The sequence below is a fragment of the Vicia villosa genome, linkage group LG7, assembly GCF_029867415.1.
Source record: "Vicia villosa cultivar HV-30 ecotype Madison, WI linkage group LG7, Vvil1.0, whole genome shotgun sequence".
Lineage (NCBI taxonomy): Eukaryota > Viridiplantae > Streptophyta > Magnoliopsida > Fabales > Fabaceae > Vicia > Vicia villosa.
The window spans coordinates 123,436,678-123,455,954 of record NC_081186.1 but is presented as its reverse complement, the minus strand read 5'-3'; the positions used below and the strand labels follow the sequence as shown (position 1 = coordinate 123,455,954).

At 34.2% G+C, this 19,277-nt stretch overlaps 1 protein-coding gene across 1 annotated transcript; it reads right to left on the bottom strand.

Moving 5' to 3' along the window:
- Positions 1 to 329: 329 nt before the first annotated feature.
- LOC131620127 (uncharacterized) lies at positions 330 to 7,968 on the bottom strand. Its single transcript, XM_058891146.1, has 4 exons — positions 7,678 to 7,968; positions 7,316 to 7,542; positions 6,993 to 7,138; positions 330 to 469 (listed from the first exon to the last, which is right to left on the bottom strand). The coding sequence occupies exons 1-4, from the start codon at positions 7,966 to 7,968 to the stop codon at positions 330 to 332; spliced, it is 804 nt and encodes a 267-aa protein (XP_058747129.1).
- Positions 7,969 to 19,277: the final 11,309 nt, after the last annotated feature.

The following is a 19,277-nucleotide window of genomic DNA, read 5'->3' as shown; positions in this document are numbered from 1 at the left end:
AAGTCATGAAGTTTGATTAGAGTAGTGCTGGAGTAGAAGATGTCTTTGCTCGGTGATGATTTAAGGTACCTAAGAATATTAGTTGCTTCAGGGAAATAAGGAGTCAAAGGTTTTGATATGAATTGGTTCAAATGTTGGACAGAGATAGAAATTTATGGCCTTGTGTGAGTAAGATATAAAAGTTTGTCAATGAGTCTTCAATCGGAAGTAGGATCTTCTAGAGGAGCGCCCTCATATTGGGAGGGTTTGGCGGTTGGATTGATGGGAATGAGAGATGGCTTGGCTCCCAAGTAAGTTGTATCCTCAAGTAATTCAAGGGTTCACTTCCTCTAATTCATTATAATGCCTTCATCTGATCTTGCAATTTCAAGACTGGGGAAGAATCCGAGTCTTCCAAGATCTTTGATGAAGAGTTGTTGATCAAGAAATTGTTTAACATGGATTCTTGTCAAGCAATTTCTACCAAGTACTATATCATCAACATATACTAGTATTATTGTAAATAATTTGGCATTGGATTTGAGGTAGATGGATTAATCATGTTGTGCTTCTTTGTATCCCAAATTGAGTAAGGCTTAGGACAGTTTTGAATACCATTGTCTACTTGCTTGTTTTAGACGATAGATATAACTTTGAAGCTTGAGGTATAGTAGAATTGGATGCAGGATGAGTAGGAGGTAAAGCAATATACACTACTTCAGTGAGCTCACCGTGAAAAAAAAAGCATTGTTGACATTTAACTGTTCAAGATGCCAATGATAAATGGAAGCTAAGGCAAGAAGAACTATGACTCTGGTATGTTTGGCAACACGAGAAAAGGTGTCAAAGTAACCAACCCCTTCCATTTTAGTGTAGCCTTTGGCTACTATTAACCAACTATTGTGACACACACACACACACGCGCTGTAACACCCCTTTTATACCCCAAAATGTTTAACATATAATCAGAGAATAGCATGCATATAATTCAAAAGGGCGTCACATCGATGTTTTTAGAAGAACTAAAAACCTTTTTAAAAAAAAACTGACAGCATTTATCTACACAACACAATACACCTGGTCATTTTAATAATACTCAATAAAAATCACAATTTAACCTAGATATGCATTTACAGCGGAAAATATGATACTCATGTGATTCATAATGATTCATGTCCCATACCATGATCATACATCAACTAATGGTCTCAATTCAACATAAGACATAATCAAAAGGTTTGTCTTATAAGCCTCTCAAAATGACATGTAACCAACAAATAAGTTCACAAGTCATAGCATAATACATGCGCAAATATAACATGAGTTCAATACACCTAGTCTACCCAGTGTTACATGACCAGAGCATCGACTCACTACCTAGTCTCCAATAACCAAGGAAGAACCTCCGGCTAAGTCCCGCACGAGCTACTAAACTCCAGAACATGCATGTCGCCAAACGAGGGCAACATTAAAACAGAAGGGTGAGAATACGAACCATTATGAAGAAAGCATAACAGAATACAATGGTTAAATCAATAGTTCAAGTAATTACTCACACTCTGTATAACCATGTAGATAATAGTAATCGACTTATATTTCACGTATCATCAAGTATACAACAAGCATAAAGAGTATAATATTTCAATTCTAATATTATATTCCCAATTACGTATACAACCATAATTATCACATATTCACACATTGAATCAAATATATATATTCAAACCTCACTCATTGTAATTATCAAGCTCATTCACATATCATAACTACATCAACTTCACATATTCAATTATCGCATAATTTTAATGTGACTCAATGCAAGATATGTGACGCTATGCATGTGGTACCGAATTGTGAACCCAAAGTTTCACCGCTTTCCGATCCAATATCTAGAACCCAAGCCACGCTTCCGATCCGGACAAGACCAAAGCCCACCAAAATGTAAACATATAGTTTGCCGCTTCCGTTTCACTCTAGAATCTAAGCCTCGCTTTTGTTTCAAAGCAAACCACCTTTGTTTCAAGGCACACCATGATATGAATGTATGTACAATGTTAACAAACATATGCAATTAAGATCATCTCTACCATCTTAATATTTAGCATATCACAATAATCCACTCTATGAATTATACACAATATTGTACACCACATTCTCATCACATAAGCATTATTCACATATAATAGTCAACACACAATTCCAATTCACCATTCCAATTAACACTAGTAATTAGCACTATCACATGCTAACTCACAACTTATCAATTATATAGAATTTGCTCATCTTCATATTAAACCATTAAGCCATTAGGATTTATGTTACTTAATGATTCATAAAAGATTCTACCTTAGAACAATAATAGAAACATATTCATGTGTCATTTCTATTAGGAGTCTACTAATTTAATATAGCAACCAATTTCACCAAACCATAATTATTTACTAATTAATCTATAAAATCTATCAATTATACATTCTAGTAATCAAGTATAATATTATCTCACATGTATTAATTAATATATATGTATTCATCACGTTTTCATCAATGTGTGTGATGTATTCACGTTTCTCTTTTAATTGAACAACTATGTACAGTAGCACTTCTATTACTAAGATGTATTGATACACCACACTTTCATTTGCCAATGGTACATCATAGTGACATGTTCATTCAAAAGCAAGTGGTGGTGTTTACGTTTCCTTCAATTGGCCAAAAGCAGTGAACAGTGGACGTGTCTATTCCTAAGCATGGTTTCACGTTTTAGTGGCCAATGGTACATCACTGTAGCGTTTTCCAGCAATTAAATATAGTAGGGATTCATGTTGGAATTGACCAAAAGCCACACTAGCAGCCAAATAAATACACAACGAAACAAAAGGGAAATGAAACAGGCACATTATTAATTGACCCATCTAACAACTGTAGCGAAAATGATGAAAGGTTATGCACAGAACTCTTTTCCTAGTGTATACGTTACAGTACCGCCTTGCAGCCATGCTGTTCATCACTAAGGTCATATGGTGACATCATTCGGTGTCACCCATCACTACTCCCCCCCCATTTTCGTTTTCTTAAAAAAAATATATGAACACAGGGTGTTTGTTCCAGTATTAAATCTTGGTTTCAAATCCAAATTTTTTACATATTTCAATATACTAACAGAAATTAAAACACATACTTTATAAGATTTAACTATGAACAAATATAATATGTTAATCTAACAATTACCCCATTATACTATCCCACAATGATTAGGGATCCTCCCTCTTACCTCTTGATTTCTCTTCCAAAACCCTAGCTTTCCTCTTCTTGTTCCTCTCCTCCACTTCTATTCTTTAAACCAGAAAATGAAATGATGATCTTACTCCTCATTTCCTCTCTTACTATCTTTATTTATTATATTGGGCTTTAAAATGAATAACACCTCCTAATTGCTTATAACTCAACAAAGAGGCCCAATTAATCTAACTTTCTAATAACTTAATTAACTCTATTAAACACAAATGCACTCGAGTTTAATTAATTAAATTAATAATTAAATCTCATAACGATTAAATAATTAATTAACACACCAAAGAGTATAAAATATTATAATAAAATAAATACTAAAAAAAAAACTGGCAATTACAATTCTCACCAACTTAAAAGATTTTCGGCCTCGAAAATTACCTCAAACAAACAACTCCGGATACGATTCCTTCATCTTATCCTCGAGTTCCCAAGTGATGTTGCCATCGGCGACTCCGCCCCATATCACTTTCACCAAGGAGATCTCCTTACCACGAAGCTTCTTCACTTCACGATCTTCAATTCGCATAGGTGTTGTATCAACCGTCAAATTATCTCTTACTTGCACATCATCCAGCTGAACAACATGCGATGGATCCGCGATATACCTCCTCAATTGAGACACATGGAATACATCATGGAGATTAGAAAGAGACGGTGGCAACGCAATCCGATAAGCTACTTCACCTACCCTTTCCGAAATTTGGTAAGGACCAATAAAATGTGGCGTCAACTTACGCGACTTCAACGCTCTACCAACTCCCGTTATTGGCGTAACACGAAGAAACACGTGATCATCCTTCTCAAATTCAAGAACCTTCCTTCTCTTATCATGGTAACTCTTTTGGCGATTTTGAGAAGCCTTCATCTTCTCTTGAATCATCTTAATCTTATCCGTAGTCTCTTGAATCAATTCGGGTCCAACCACAACACTCTCTCCCGACTCATACCAACACAAAGGAGTTCTACACATCCTACCATAAAGAGCTTCGAAAGGTGCCATTCCAATACTTGAATGGAAACTGTTGTTATAAGTAAACTCGATCAGAGGCAAGAAACTATCCCAACTTCCTCCTTGTTCTAAAACACAAGATCTTAAAAGATCTTCAAGTGACTGAATAGTCCTCTCCGTTTGACCATCAGTTTGCGGATGATACGCTGAACTCAAACGCAACTTCGTACCTAATGCACTTTGTAAACCTTCTCAAAATCTCGAAGTAAACCTCAGATCTCTATCAGAAACAATACTCGACGGAATACCATGAAAGCACACAATCTTCTCAATGTATAACTTAGCAAGCCTCTCCATCGAATAATCCATCCTCATCGGAATAAAATGAGCACACTTTGTCAACCGATCCACAATTACCCAAATCGCCTCACAATTACTCGATGTCCTCGGCAGACCAGAGACAAAATCCATGGAGATACTATCCCATTTCCACTCGGGAATAGACAACGGTTGCATCAAACCAGACGGTTTTTGATGTTCAATCTTTGACTTTTGACAAGTCAAAAAAGAATACACAAATTCCGCTATGTCCTTCTTCATACCTTGCCACCAAAACATTTTCCTCAAATCTTGATACATTTTAGTAGCGCCAGGATGAATACTCAAACCACTTCTATGTCCTTCCTCAAGAATCCTCTTTCTCAAGTCCGCAACATCTGGAACACAAACCCTATCACGACACCTCATAATACCATTCTCATCAATCCGAAAGTCACCACCTCTTCCTTGATTAATCAATGTGAATCGATCAACCAAGCCCAAATCAGATTTCTGTCCCTCTCGAATCTCATCTAAAATACCACTAGTAAGCTTCAACATACCAAGCTTCACACCACTAGAAGTCTCTTCACATAACAAACTCAAGTCTCTAAATTGTTCCAATATTTCAAACTCTCGAACCATCAACATAGACATGTGCAATGACTTCCTAATCAATGCATTGGCTACAACATTCGCTTTACCAGGATGGTAGTTTAAACCAAAATCATAGTCCTTCAAGAACTCCAACCATCTTCTTTGTCTCATATTCAACTCTTTCTGATCGAACAAGTACTTCAAGCTCTTGTGATCACTAAACACATCAAACCTTGATCCGAACAAGTAATGTCTCCAAAGCTTTAACACAAATACCACGGCTGCCAACTCCAAATCATGTGTAGGATAATTCCTCTCATGAACTTTGAGTTGCCTTGAAGCATAAGCTACAACTTGTCCTTTTTGCATCAGAGCACCTCCCAATCCCAACAAAGAAGCATCACAGTATACCACGAAAGGTTCTAACGGATCCGGTAAAATCAAAATAGGAGCAGAAGTCAATCTTCTCTTAAGCTCTTGAAAATTCTCTTCACATTGTGAAGTCCAAATAAAGGCTTGACCTTTTCTAGTCAACTGCGTCAACGGTAATGAAAACTTAGAAAATCCCTCAATGAACTTCCTGTAATAACCAGCCAAACCAAGAAAACTTCTAATCTCAGCAACAAACTTAGGAGCTTCCCATTGAGATACAGCCTCAATCTTCGAAGGATCAACAGAAATACCACCACTTGAAATCACATGCCCAAGAAAGCTTACTTCACTTAACCAAAACTCACATTTAGATAGCTTAGCAAACAACTTCTTCTCTTTCAACACGGATAAAACAACTCTCAAGTGCTCAGCATGCTCTCCCTCACTCTTAGAGTAAATCAAGATGTCATCAATGAATACCACAACAAACTTATCCAGATAGTCATGAAAGATTCTATTCATATACTCCATAAACACACCAGGTGCATTAGTCACACCAAACGGCATCACAGAGTATTCGTAATGACCATACCTCGTTCGAAAAGCAGTTTTCTGAATATCCTCAGTTCTAACACGAATCTAATGATACCCAGACCTCAAATCAATCTTGCTAAACACACATGCTCCAACCAACTGATCCATCAAGTCATCAATTCTCGGAAGTGGATATCGGTTCTTAATCGTCACTTTGTTCAATTGTCTATAGTCAACACATAATCTCATCGAACCTTCTTTCTTCTTGACCAATAGAACAGGTGCACCCCACAACGACACACTAGGACAAATAAATCTCTTCTCAAGCAACTCTTCAAGTTGACTCTTCAACTCTTTCAGCTCGGAAGCAGACATCCTATATGGGGCCATCGATACAGGACTAGTTCCAGGAACTAAATCAATCGAAAGCTCAACTTCTCGTTCCGGTGGTAAATCAATTATATCATCAGGAAATACCTCCACAAATTCACAAACTATAGGCAATTCCTCAATGGTTCTCTTCTCGCGCATATCTAAGGTTGCTAACAACATAAACAATTCAGCTCCATCTTGAACTGATTCGTCGACTTGCTTAGCGGACAAGAATAAATCTTATTTAATACAATTCTCAGGAAAGATGACTGTCTTATCAAAGCAGTTGATATACACACGATTAAATTCCAACCAATCATGCCCAAAATCACATCGAGTTGTTCTAAAGGAAGACAAACTAAATCGATCCCAAAATCTCTACCAAAGATACTCAATGGACAATTCAAACATACATAAGAAGTAGAAACAGAACCCATAGCAGGTGTGTCAATAACCATACTTCTACGCATATCAGATAATACAAGATTCAATCTCCTAGCACAATCCAGAGAAATGAAAGAATGTGTCGCACCGGTATCAATAATAGCAATCAAAGGTGTACCATTAATGAAGCACGTACCTTGAATTAGCCTCTCATCAGTAGTGGCTTCCGCACCAGACAATGCGAAAACTTTTCCTTTTGCTTGCTCCTTCTTTGGTTTGTCACATTTTGTACTAACATGGCCTTTCTCTCCACAGTTGAAACAAGTCACATTCGAACCACCTCTACAATTAGTGGCTATGTGACCATACTTGCCACACTTGAAACAAGTAGTAACCTCTTTCTTGCACTCAGCAGCTTTATGACCCTCAACACCATATTTGAAGCACTTAAGTGGAGTAGAAGATCCTCCCCAACTTGGCTTCTTGCCAAAACCAGCTTGTTTCCTCTTGTCATCATACGGTTTCCCACGATCCTGATTCTTTCCTTTCAAACTCTTGTAGAGAGAAGCACTCTCTCTACTATCCTCATCATAAATCCGACTCTTGTTAACCAATTTAGTAAAATGGGTAATCTGTTGATAACCAATATCCTTCTTGATGTCATGTCTCAAGCCATTCACAAACTTCAAACATTTAGATCTCTCAGCATTAGCAGTATTATAGTGGGGACAATACTTGATAAGCTCCTGAAATTTTGTAGCATAAACAACAACAGTACCATTTCCTTGCTTCAACTCAAGGAACTCCACCTCTTTCTTCCCACGACAGTCTTCTGGAAAATAGTTTTCTAAGAAGACATCACGGAAAAGATCCCAAGTAACCTCAATGCCATCTTCTTCAAACCTCTGAAGAGTGTTGTTCCACCAATCTTCAGCTTCCTTTTCCAGCATATGGGTACCAAACTGCACTTTCTGAGCATCAGTACAGTTCATAACTCTGAAGATCTTCTCAATCGCCTTCAGCCAAGCTTGAGCTTTATCAGGTTCATGTTCACCCTCAAAGACAGGAGGATTGTTTCTCTGAAATCTCCCTAAAGCAAGGTACTCATCATCATCCCCGTTCCGGTTACCAACATTCGCCTGAGGAATCTGACCAATAGCACCAGCCAACATTGCCAATGCCTCAGCAATAGCATCATCATTCCTACCTGCAACCATCGTCCTAGTCAACCAAACAACCAGACAAACAGTATCGATCGTGTCAGATACACAAATCAAATACAACAAGGTAAAAGACATTAATAACCTTGACCAACTGGTCAACCATGCTCTGATACCACTAATGTAACACCCCTTTTATACCCCAAAATATTTAACATATAATCAGAGAATAGCATGCATATAATTCAAAAGGGCGTCACATCGATGTTTTTAGAAGAACTAAAAACCTTTTTAAAAAAAACTGACAGCATTTATCTACACAACACAATACACCTGGTCATTTTAATAATACTCAATAAAAATCACAATTTAACCTGGATATGCATTTACAGCGGAAAATATGATACTCATGTGATTCATAATGATTCATGTCCCATACCATGATAATACATCGACTAATGGTCTCAATTCAACATAAGATATAATCAAAAGGTTTGGCTTATAATCCTCTCAAAATGACATGTAACCAACAAATAAGTTCACAAGTCATAGCATAATACATGTGCAAATATAACATGAGTTCAATACACCTAGTCTATCCAGTGTTACATGACCAGAGCATCGACTCACTACCTAGTCTCCAATAACCAAGGAAGAACCTCCGGCTAAGTCCCGCACGAGCTACTAAACTTCAGAACCTGCATGTCGCCAAACGAGGGCAACATTAAAACAGAAGGGTAAGAATACGAACCATTATGAAGAAAGCATAACAGAATACAATGGTTAAATCAACAGTTCAAGTAATTACTCACACTCTGTATAACCATGTAGATAATAGTAATCGACTTATATTTCACGTATCATCAAGTATACAACAAGCATAAAGAGTATAATATTTCAATTCTAATTTTATATTCCTAATTACGTATACAACAATAATTATCACATATTCACACATTGAATCAAATATGTATTCAAACCTCACTCATTGTAATTATCAAGCTCATTCACGTATCATAACTACATCAACTTCACATATTCAATTATCGCATAATTTTAATGTGACTCAATGCAAGATATGTGACGCTATGCATGTGGTACCGAATTGTGAACCCAAAGTTTCACCGCTTTCCGATCCAATATCTAGAACCCAAGCCACGCTTCCGATCCGGACAAGACCAAAGCCCACCAAAATGTAAACATATAGTTTACCGCTTCCGATTCACTCTAGAATCTAAGCCTCGCTTTTTTTCAAAGCAAACCACCTTTGTTTCAAGGCACACCATGATATGAATGTATGTACAATGTTAACAAACATATGCAATTAAGATCATCTCTACCATCTTAATATTTAGCATATCACAATAATCCACTCTATGAATTAGCCACAATATTGTACACCACATTCACATCACATAAGCATTATTCACATATAATAGTCAACACACAATTCCAATCCACCATTCCAATTAACACTAGTAATTAACACTATCACATGCTAACTCACAACTTATCAATTATATAGAATTTGCTCATCTTCATATTAAACCATTAAGCCATTAGGATTTATGTTACTTAATGATTCATAAAAGATTCTACCTTGGAACAATAATAGAAACATATTCATGTGTCATTTCTATTAGGAGTCTACTAATTTAATATAGCAATCAATTTCACCAAACTATAATTATTTACTAATTAATCTATAAAATCTATCAATTATACATTCTAGTAATCAAGTATAATATTATCTCACATGTATTAATTAATATATATGTATTCATCACATTTTCATCAATGTGTGTGATGTATTCACGTTTCTCTTTTAATTGAACAACTATGTACAGTAGCACTTCTATTACTAAGATGTATTGATACACCACACTTTCATTTGCCAATGGTACATCATAGTGGCATGTTCATTCAAAAGCAAGTGGTGGTGTTTACGTTTTCTTCAATTGGCCAAAAGCACTGAACAGTGGCCGTGTCTATTCCTAGGCATGGTTTCACGTTTTAGTGGCCAATGGTACATCACTGTAGCGTTTTCCAGCAATTAAATATAGTAGGGATTCATGTTGGAATTGACCAAAAGCCACACTAGCAACCAAATAAATACACAACGAAACAAAAGGGAAATGAAACAAGCACATTATTAATTGACCCATCTAACAACTATAGCGAAAATGATGAAAGGTTATGCACATAACTCTTTTCCTAGTGTATACGTTACAGTACCGCCTTGCAGCCATGCTGTTCATCACTAAGGTCATATGGTGACATCATTCGGTGTCACCCATCACTACTCCCCCCATTTTCGTTTCTTTAAAAAAAAAATATGAACACAGGGTGTTTGTTCCAGTATTAAATCTTGGTTTCAAATCCAATTTTTTTACATATTTCAATATACTAACAGAAATTAAAACACATACTTTATAAGATTTAACTATGAACAAATATAATATGTTAATCTAACAATTACCCCATTATACTAACCCACAATGATTAGGGATCCTCCCTCTTACCTCTTGATTTCTCTTCCAAAACCCTAGCTTTCCTCTTCTTGTTCCTCTCCTCCACTTCTATTCTTTAAACCAGGAAATGAAATGATGCTCTTACTCCTCATTTCCTCTCTTACTATCTTTATTTATTATATTGGGCTTTAAAATGAATAACACCTCCTAATTGCTTATAACTCCAACAAATAGGTCTAATTAATCTAACTCTCTAATAACTTAATTAACTCTATTAAACACAAATGCACTCGAGTTTAATTAATTAAATTAATAATTAAATCTCATAACGATTAAATAATTAATTAACACACCAAAGAGCATAAAATATTATAATAAAATAAATACTAAAAAAAAGGGTTGTTACACGCGCGCGCACACATATTATCACCACAGTTCGTAATGACAACCGTTGTGAAATTATTTACCCATATATAAGCGAATTAACTCTCGCTTCTTGATAGTATCGTCGTATATTTCACAGCAAAATCATATCACCCATTTTTTCTCTCCTTCTTCGTCATTGGCTTTCCTATTCTATAGTATAGCCGTCAATATTGTCTTCATACATAAAGGTATTCTTTTTCTTCCTTATTCTCTCGTTTTCATGTATGTTGTTGTTATGTTTTACATGATTTTTTTCTTGTTAGATAGTTTATGGTTTTTTTATTGTTGTATGTTGTTGTTGATAAATATAGATAAATGTTTGTTGGCATGATTTTCATATTATTTACTTTGGTTTCACATGTTTTTTAGTTTCTTGTTGTTGTTGACAAACCTTTTTTTTAGATTCGTCTTCACCACCCTAACAAAACGCATACTTTGGCTATGGTACATATGGTTTGTGATACTATGGAAAAACATACAAGAAGTATGAAGTATTGTGGAAACTTCATCCACCTTGTATTTCCTTTTTATAGCATCACAAACTAGATGGACTTCTTAATTTGTTACAGTTCAACGATTATTTTCAATAAAAGGTGCATTCTTGAAACAATTTAATATATCTTGTGATGTTGTATGTTGTTAGTGTTTTGTTGCTAAAATGTATGTTTTTCTCTTTTTTTTTGCATGTATTTTTTGTGTTGTTGTTGTTGTTGACAAATGTTCTTAAAACAAGAACAAAACATTGCCAAGTCACAAGAAAGAGGCTTCTTGTGACTTAACAATATTTTGTTCTTTAAATTCTTATACAGGTTGACAGTAGATGAAGTTTAGTTTATTATATGCTATGTAGATTGTTTGTTTTATTAACCTTTCGCTGAAGATACATTCATTTAAATTGATCTAGAAACTTTTAATCTGAGAATTAAGTTGTATTTGAAAACCAACTTATATCAATCAATGTTTTCCGAATTACATACGTCTCATCATTCATATCACGCTCTTTAGCATTTAGAATGTGATTCAATGACCTAATTCCTTCATTATATCAATATCTTTTCTTATAGTTTAATTTGAATAAAATCTAATTATTGGCTAGGTCTACCTCATTGTCGTCACTTATCATTCTAATTTTTATGATGATAAGACATCATAACAATCACGATGATAAGCGACGATGATAAGGTAGACCTAACCAATTAATTGATGTTAGTCAAATTAAACTAGAATCGAAGGAATCGATGCAATGATGGAATTATACCATTGAACCACATTTTATGTGTTAAAGAGCAAGAAATGAATGATGAGATACATGCAATTAAAAAAAACAGTGATTTGTTTAAGTTGGTTTTTAAGAATGGTTTAATTTTTCATATTATATACTTCTTCATCAATTTGAATGGTTGTATTTCTTTAATAAGTTGTATGGAAGAATAAGCAATATACATAGTACTTTCTACAACAGTTATCTAATGTATCCGTGATGAATTATAGTTTATGTTCCAAAATGTCGTTTTTGAGAATAGAACTTGGGACCTTTAGGTCTATCACAATGGTTGAGTTAACAACCAATGTGATATTTTACGCGCTTTCTAGTATACTACAACGGTCCTAGGACCGTGATTGTAAATACATATTTACAACAACACTCTACATAACAATGCTAGGACCTGTGTGATCATATATCTTTTCCAACTGTTGTTAAATGCCTTTTTTCTAGTAGTGCCTCCCTTAATTTGACAAAAAAATCAAGCTTCAATGGCTTAGTAAATATGTCAGCCAGCTGGTTTTGAGAGTTGCAGTACTTCATCTCAATGGTTCCATCTTTAACAAGGTCTCTTAAAAAGTGAAATCCCACATCTATGTGCTTACACCTACCATGCATGACAGTATTATTCGACAGTTTGATGGATGAACTGTTGTCATAAATATGATTAACCCTCATTGTTTCTGAGATACTTTTAAGTAAGCTAGAACCTTTATCAACCATACTCCTTGGTAGACACATGAGGCAGCAACTACAAACTCTGCTTCAGTTGTTGATAAAGTGATAATTTGTTGCTTCTTTGATGACCATGAGACTGGTCTTGAGCCTATGTTGAACATATACCCTGAGGTACTTTTTTTGTCATCTCTATCTTTAGTATAATCTGAGTCTGTCCATCCAAACGGCTGCAAGTTATTCTTTTCTTCATGTTTGAACTAGATTCCAAAATCTAGGGTGCCTTGTAGATACGTCATGATTCTCTTAACTGCTGCAACATGAATTTTTGTGGGTCTTTCCATGTATCTGGACACAAGGCACACATAGAATGCTATGTTAGGTATTATTGCTAAGAGGTACATCAAGCTTCCTGCCATTTGTTTGAAGGTGGTGGCACCTGCAGCTTTACCTTCTTCATCTTTCACCAATTTGCAACCAGGGACATATGGACAACACACTTTGTTGCAGTTTTCCATTCCATACCTTGATAGGATTTCTGCTGCATATTTATGTTGATGTATGAATATCCCCTTAATATTTTGCTTTACTTCAATTCCCCAAAAAGACCTTATTATTCCCAAGTCAGCCATTTCAAACTTTCCTTTCATTGACTATTTGAACTTCTCCATCATTTGAAATCCATTGCCTGTGTAGATAAGATCATCTACATACAAGCTGAAAATGAGCATATTCCTCCAGGTCCATGCTTGACAAATTGAGTATGTTCATAAGGACACTTCACAAACCTGTTAGTGCAGATGTATGAATCCATTTTTCTATACCATGCCCTTGAAGCTTGTTTCAAACCATAAAGTGTCTTTCTTAGTTTGTACACCATTTCAGGTTTTCCTTTGTGGTATCCTACAAGTTGACTAATGTAAACTTATTCATATAGTTCACCATGTAGGAAGTCACTTTTCACATCTAGTTGGAACACACACCAATTTTGAATTGCTGCCACTACTAGAATTGTCCTAATGGTGTCCCACCTAGTCACATGTGCAAACACCTCATTGAAGTCAATACCATGTCTTTGTGAATATCCATTTGCTACCGACCTGGCCTTGTGCTTGTCTACTTCCCCATTCTCATTATATTTTGGTTTTTATATCCATTTGACACCAATTGGCTTGAGACCTTTATAAAAAGATGTTAGGTTCTATGTATAATTTATTTCAATGGATTCTATTTCAATATCCATTGCTTTTCTCCATACCTCTGATTTAACTACTTCTTTATAACTTGTAGGATATTCATTAGATCTAAAAATTACAAAGTTGTGCACTTGCTCTTTCTCTTATTCACCTTCTAATCCAGTCACATTGTCTTTTAGATAACATGGATATTTTCTAATTCACTGAGTTGGTTTATCATCAACATCTTATGTGTTTTTTATTCCTTCATTATCTTCTTCTCTTGCATGACCCTCATCAGGTTCATCAGTTGGATGTTATTGCTCTTGGAACAACTACCTTAGTTTCTTCCTGTGCTTTAGCTCCATACTCTTCTACTTGTGAGTCTTCAAGGCTTATTTGACTTTTGTTATCCCAATTCCAACCTTTTTCTTCTTCAAACACCACATCCCTACTGGTGATAACTCTTCCTTCAATTGGTTCAAACAGTTTGTATGCTTTGGATTCATCACTAATACCAAGATTCACACACTTTACACTTTTGTTATCCAGCTTCTTTCTTTGGGAGTCAGGGACATGTGCATGAGCCACACACCCAAATACTATGAAGTGATGTACTGAGGGATTTGTTCCACTCCAACATTCTTCAGGAGTCACGTTCTTTACAGAAATGGTAGGACTTCTGTACATGACATAAGTGGCCCATCTCACTGCTTTAGATCAGAAGTGCTTTGGAACATTCCTGCATGATAACATGTTTCTAACCATGTTCATGAGATTACTATTCTTCCTTTCTAAAACTACATTTTGTTGTGGAGTATATGCAACAGTTAATTGTCTCTTAATCTCTAGTGTGCTGCAGAATTCACTAAAGGAATTTGATGTAAATTCTCCACCCCCGTCATTTCTAAGACATTTAATCTGACAATTGGATTCTCTTTCAACCAATGCCTTGAACCTTTTGAAGACTTCAAAAACACTTGACTTCTCTTTTAAAAAATAGACCCAGGTTTTTCTACTAAATCGATCTGTGAAGGTAATAAGGTACCTGTTTCCTCCAAGTGACATAAGTTTAATAGGTCCACAAATGTTAGAGTGCACAATCTCCAGTTTTGTACCAGCTCTCCAAGTAGCTTGTTTAGGGGTAATATATCTATGTTACTCCCCAGTCAACAAATAATTACACCTTTCCTCATTACTTACCAAGTTTGGTAAGCCTTTCACCATCTCCTTCTTCACAAGTAAGTCTAGTCCTTTGAAATTCAAGTGTGCATACCTTATATGCCATAGTTGAGACTCCGTCTATTTTATTGTATGAAAGCACATTGGCATAATGAGTGGAGCATGAATAACACACATCCTATTATGATACATTCGTATTTTCAAGATTAGACCCCTTTCTTCATGGAAAATCTGGAATGAGTTGTGTTTGAAAACTACACTTAATTTTTTCTGCTGGAGCTAACCAATGCTCAGCAGATTATTTTTCAAACTTGGTATGTAGTAGACATCAGTTATCACTCATGCCTTATTCCCAAAGCTCAACTTCATATTTCCTTTTCCCATGACTTTTATTATTGAGTTATCACCTAGCTTGATTGATTCTCTGAAATTTCCATCAAAATCAAAGAACCAAGCTTTAACACTTACAATATGATTGCTACATCCTGAATCAAGATACCATGTTTCTTGGTTATCCTTGATCCTGCCATTTGATTATCCCTTGGCCATTAATATCATCTCTTCTCCATTATTGAATTCAACATAACTGACACTTTCTTCCCAGCTAAGAAACCCACTCTGATAATGACCTAGTTTGTGACAATTATAACATTCTACATACTCTTTACTTTGTCTACCTCTAATACGTCCTCTTCCCATGATATTTCTCTACCTCTTCCTACATTGAACACTTTTAGTGCTTGCTCTTCCATGAATTCTTTGTGACCTTTCATCATCTGCTCGTGCACAAGCAAGTTGCTTTGCAACTCATAAATGGAAATTGTAGTCACATCATTGGACTCGTCAATGGAGAACACGACATAGTTGAATGTTACTAGCATAGATCTTAATATCTTCTCCACAACTGCAACCTGCTCCAATTTTTCTCCATGTGCATTCATCCTATTGGCAATAGCGAGTGTTCTTGCAAAGTACTCGTCAATAGTTTCCTTCTCTCCCATTGCAAGAACCTCAAATTCTTTTCTTAGTGTCTGAAGGTGGGTTCTCTTGACCTTGCGAAAGAACCCTGATATTTGCGACACATAGCATCCTAAATATCTTGTGTTGTATCCCGCACAACAATGGTCTCCAAGATCGACCTATCAATGAATTGAAACAAGTAGTTCTTGGCCTTTATATCCTTTAACTTGCTTTCCTCCACAACTTTCAAGTGTTCTTGAGTCGCATTTGAAGGTGTTACCATGATGCCAATTTCGATAAGTCCTCAACACTCCTTTGATCGCAACAAATTTTCCATTAGCATGGACCAATGATCATAAAACCCATCAAATCTTGGAATTGCAGGTTGTATGAGACATTCTTGTGAGAGTTCAGTCATCGTGAGTGGTGAGAAAACAAATATAAATCAAGAAAGAAAAAAAAGATGTGTACGAAGAAGAAGAATATGGCAGAAGAAAAATGAAAGAGACTCAACGATTATACCAACTATAATATTTTTGTTTAATCGAAGGAAAGCATCGTATCCAGGGTGATGATACCACTTGTTAGATCAAGAGGTCAAGTTGTTCATTCATCAATATACCAACTAATACTTATACAAAGACAAATGCAAGGTTACTTGCTGAAAAAGTTACCTTCTAACTAACTAAATAACATGCCCTCTAAGTATTCTAACAACTAACAAACTTATAACAACTTCTCACATTGTGCATACAACAGATCAGACACATTAGGTTTGGGAAGAGTTCCATCAATGCAATGTGCATTGAACGGACCGAAGAATGATAATTTTTGTTATTCAATGGAGATGAAACAAGAATGAGAGCTGAATTTTCATTAGACTATGTACAATGGAGGTGTTGAAAAAATTATTCAACAGTTGAATAGTTGCAATGGAGTGTTGAATGAAGTGTTGAAAATGATCTGAATTAATTTGTGTTGAAAACATTCAACATGTTGAATGAGGAGGAAGTGGGGGCCACTATAATACTTTACAAAATCTTATTGGTTGTTGTAATTGTTTAGATTTTCATCTCACTTTAATTATTTGAAATTAATTATTTTATTTTAAGTCAATTTATTTATTTATTTTTATTTTCATCAAAATTTATTATTATTTTTCTCTATAAATAGAGACTTGGTTCATTAGATTTGGACACGAAAAAAAATTGAAATTTTTCTTTCTAATTTTTTTATGGATCATGCTAACATGTGCCCTGAGGGCACATGTTAAGAGCTAAATGTAGAAATTTTTACTTAGAAATTGTGCATTGTTTTCATAAAAAGTTTAGGGTTAAATAAGTTTTTAGTCCTTATAAATATTGCAGTTTCATTTTTAGTCCCTCCTTGCCTTTAGGCAACGGTTTTAGCTGGTTTTGGCAACGGTTTTTTTGTAAAAACCGTTGCCTAAAAGCAGGGAGGGACTAAAAATAAAAACTGCAATATTTATAGGGACCAAAAACTTATTTAACCCAAAAGTTTATAATTAATGTGTTTGTTACGTTTTCCAATACAAATTTACTATATTTAGGTTTCTTAACATGTGCCCCAAGGGCACATGTTAGCTTTATCCTTTTTTTTATTTAGCCTCAAGTAAAATCTTGTTTGTAGCACTAACAATCTTTTTAGTAAAATAGATCCCAATAATAACTTTTTAACACCCAAAATAATTTGCATACATTAAATACGGGGATCTTCCTTGTATGGAATGGAGATCAAAAGAAGTTATTAACTAATTTCCTAACACACTAACTAACCATCCAAAATAAGAATATATATTTTTTTTACATCAAGTAAATATAATATCTACCAATATTACTCATCAAATCTATTTGTTGATAAAATCATATTTTTCAATTAACACTTTCACACCGTCATACATATTTAAGATTAATATAACTTTTTACTCATTATGATAGTACTAGACATGATTTTCAATACCATAAGAATCTATATGGGCAGTTTCACTGTTTCATTTGTTATTGATTTTATTAGCTAGCTAGTGACATAACATGTGCTTCCCTGTTAATCTATTCAAGAATATTTTCAGTTATACTTGTGCTAAAATAAAATAAAATTATTTTGGGAATTTTTAAAGTAATGAGTGTGATTCAACTCTTTCACAAGACAGACCCTAAAATTGATAACAAAATATTTAATGATCACATAATACATTTAAATGTTTTGTTCAAAATTATAGGACAATAAGCAATCATAGTATCTTTGAAGAAAATACCACTTTAGCTAATAAAATCTTTATATTTTTGAAAGTAAGTTTGAATTAGTACATAACTATCATTATCAGATGAAATAATTGGAAAAAAACAAAGAAAATAACATAAAATGATAATATATATATATATATATATATATATATATATATATATATATATATATATATATATATATATATATATATATATATATATATATATATATATATATATATATATATATATATATATATATATGATGCAGAAAATAACATGTCAATTCCCTTTGGATATTTGCAGTTTGATGCTTCTTCTGATTTTGCAGATTTAGGTTTTTGTCTCAGGTGATTCAGGTTTTAACTTTCTCTATTTTTGTTTTATGGTGTAAACTTTTGGCTGTTACTTTTACGTTTCTAATCTTGTGTGAGGTTTTGTTTTTGGTTTTGATATAGAGGTTTTTAATGGTATGGTGAATTTGATAGAAATATCCACTATCTTTTTCTTTTTATCTATATCTTTTTATATAATAGAGTATTTTCCATTATTTCTTATTAAAAATATTTATATTATAAGTATTAATTGTTCGTAAATATTTTCACATTTGTTAGGTTTTGAATTTTGAATCTCTAACTTATTTTAACTCTTAGCTCAATTAATTTAAGTTAGTTGAACCAGTAGTTAAAAAATGATAGATAGTTTAAAGTTTAATTGAAAAGAAAGTTTAAAGAAAAATTGTTTCAAGTTTAATTGAAAAGAAAGTTTAAAGAAAAATTGTTTCTTAAAATTTAAATTCAAATTCATTAAAAAGGTTTTTTTTTTAAAATTTAAAACTCATTAATTATTATAAATGAATCACTTAGTTATAAGTTTATTTTGGTGTCTGGATTTTAATTTATTTTTGGTAATAAATAATGTT

Bases quoted from the DNA above. Each gene is read 5' to 3' on its own strand.
- LOC131620127 (XM_058891146.1), bottom strand. From the start codon at position 7,968: ATGTTGGCTGGTGCTATTGGTCAGATTCCTCAGGCGAATGTTGGTAAC. The intron at 7,139-7,315 runs GTATGATGACAA...CACTAATTGTAG, and splicing joins AATCAGGATCGTGGGAAACC to AGGTGGTTCGAATGTGACTT. The intron at 470-6,992 runs GTACGTGCTTCA...TTGATGATATAG, and splicing joins TGATGAGAGGCTAATTCAAG to TACTTGGTAGAAATTGCTTG.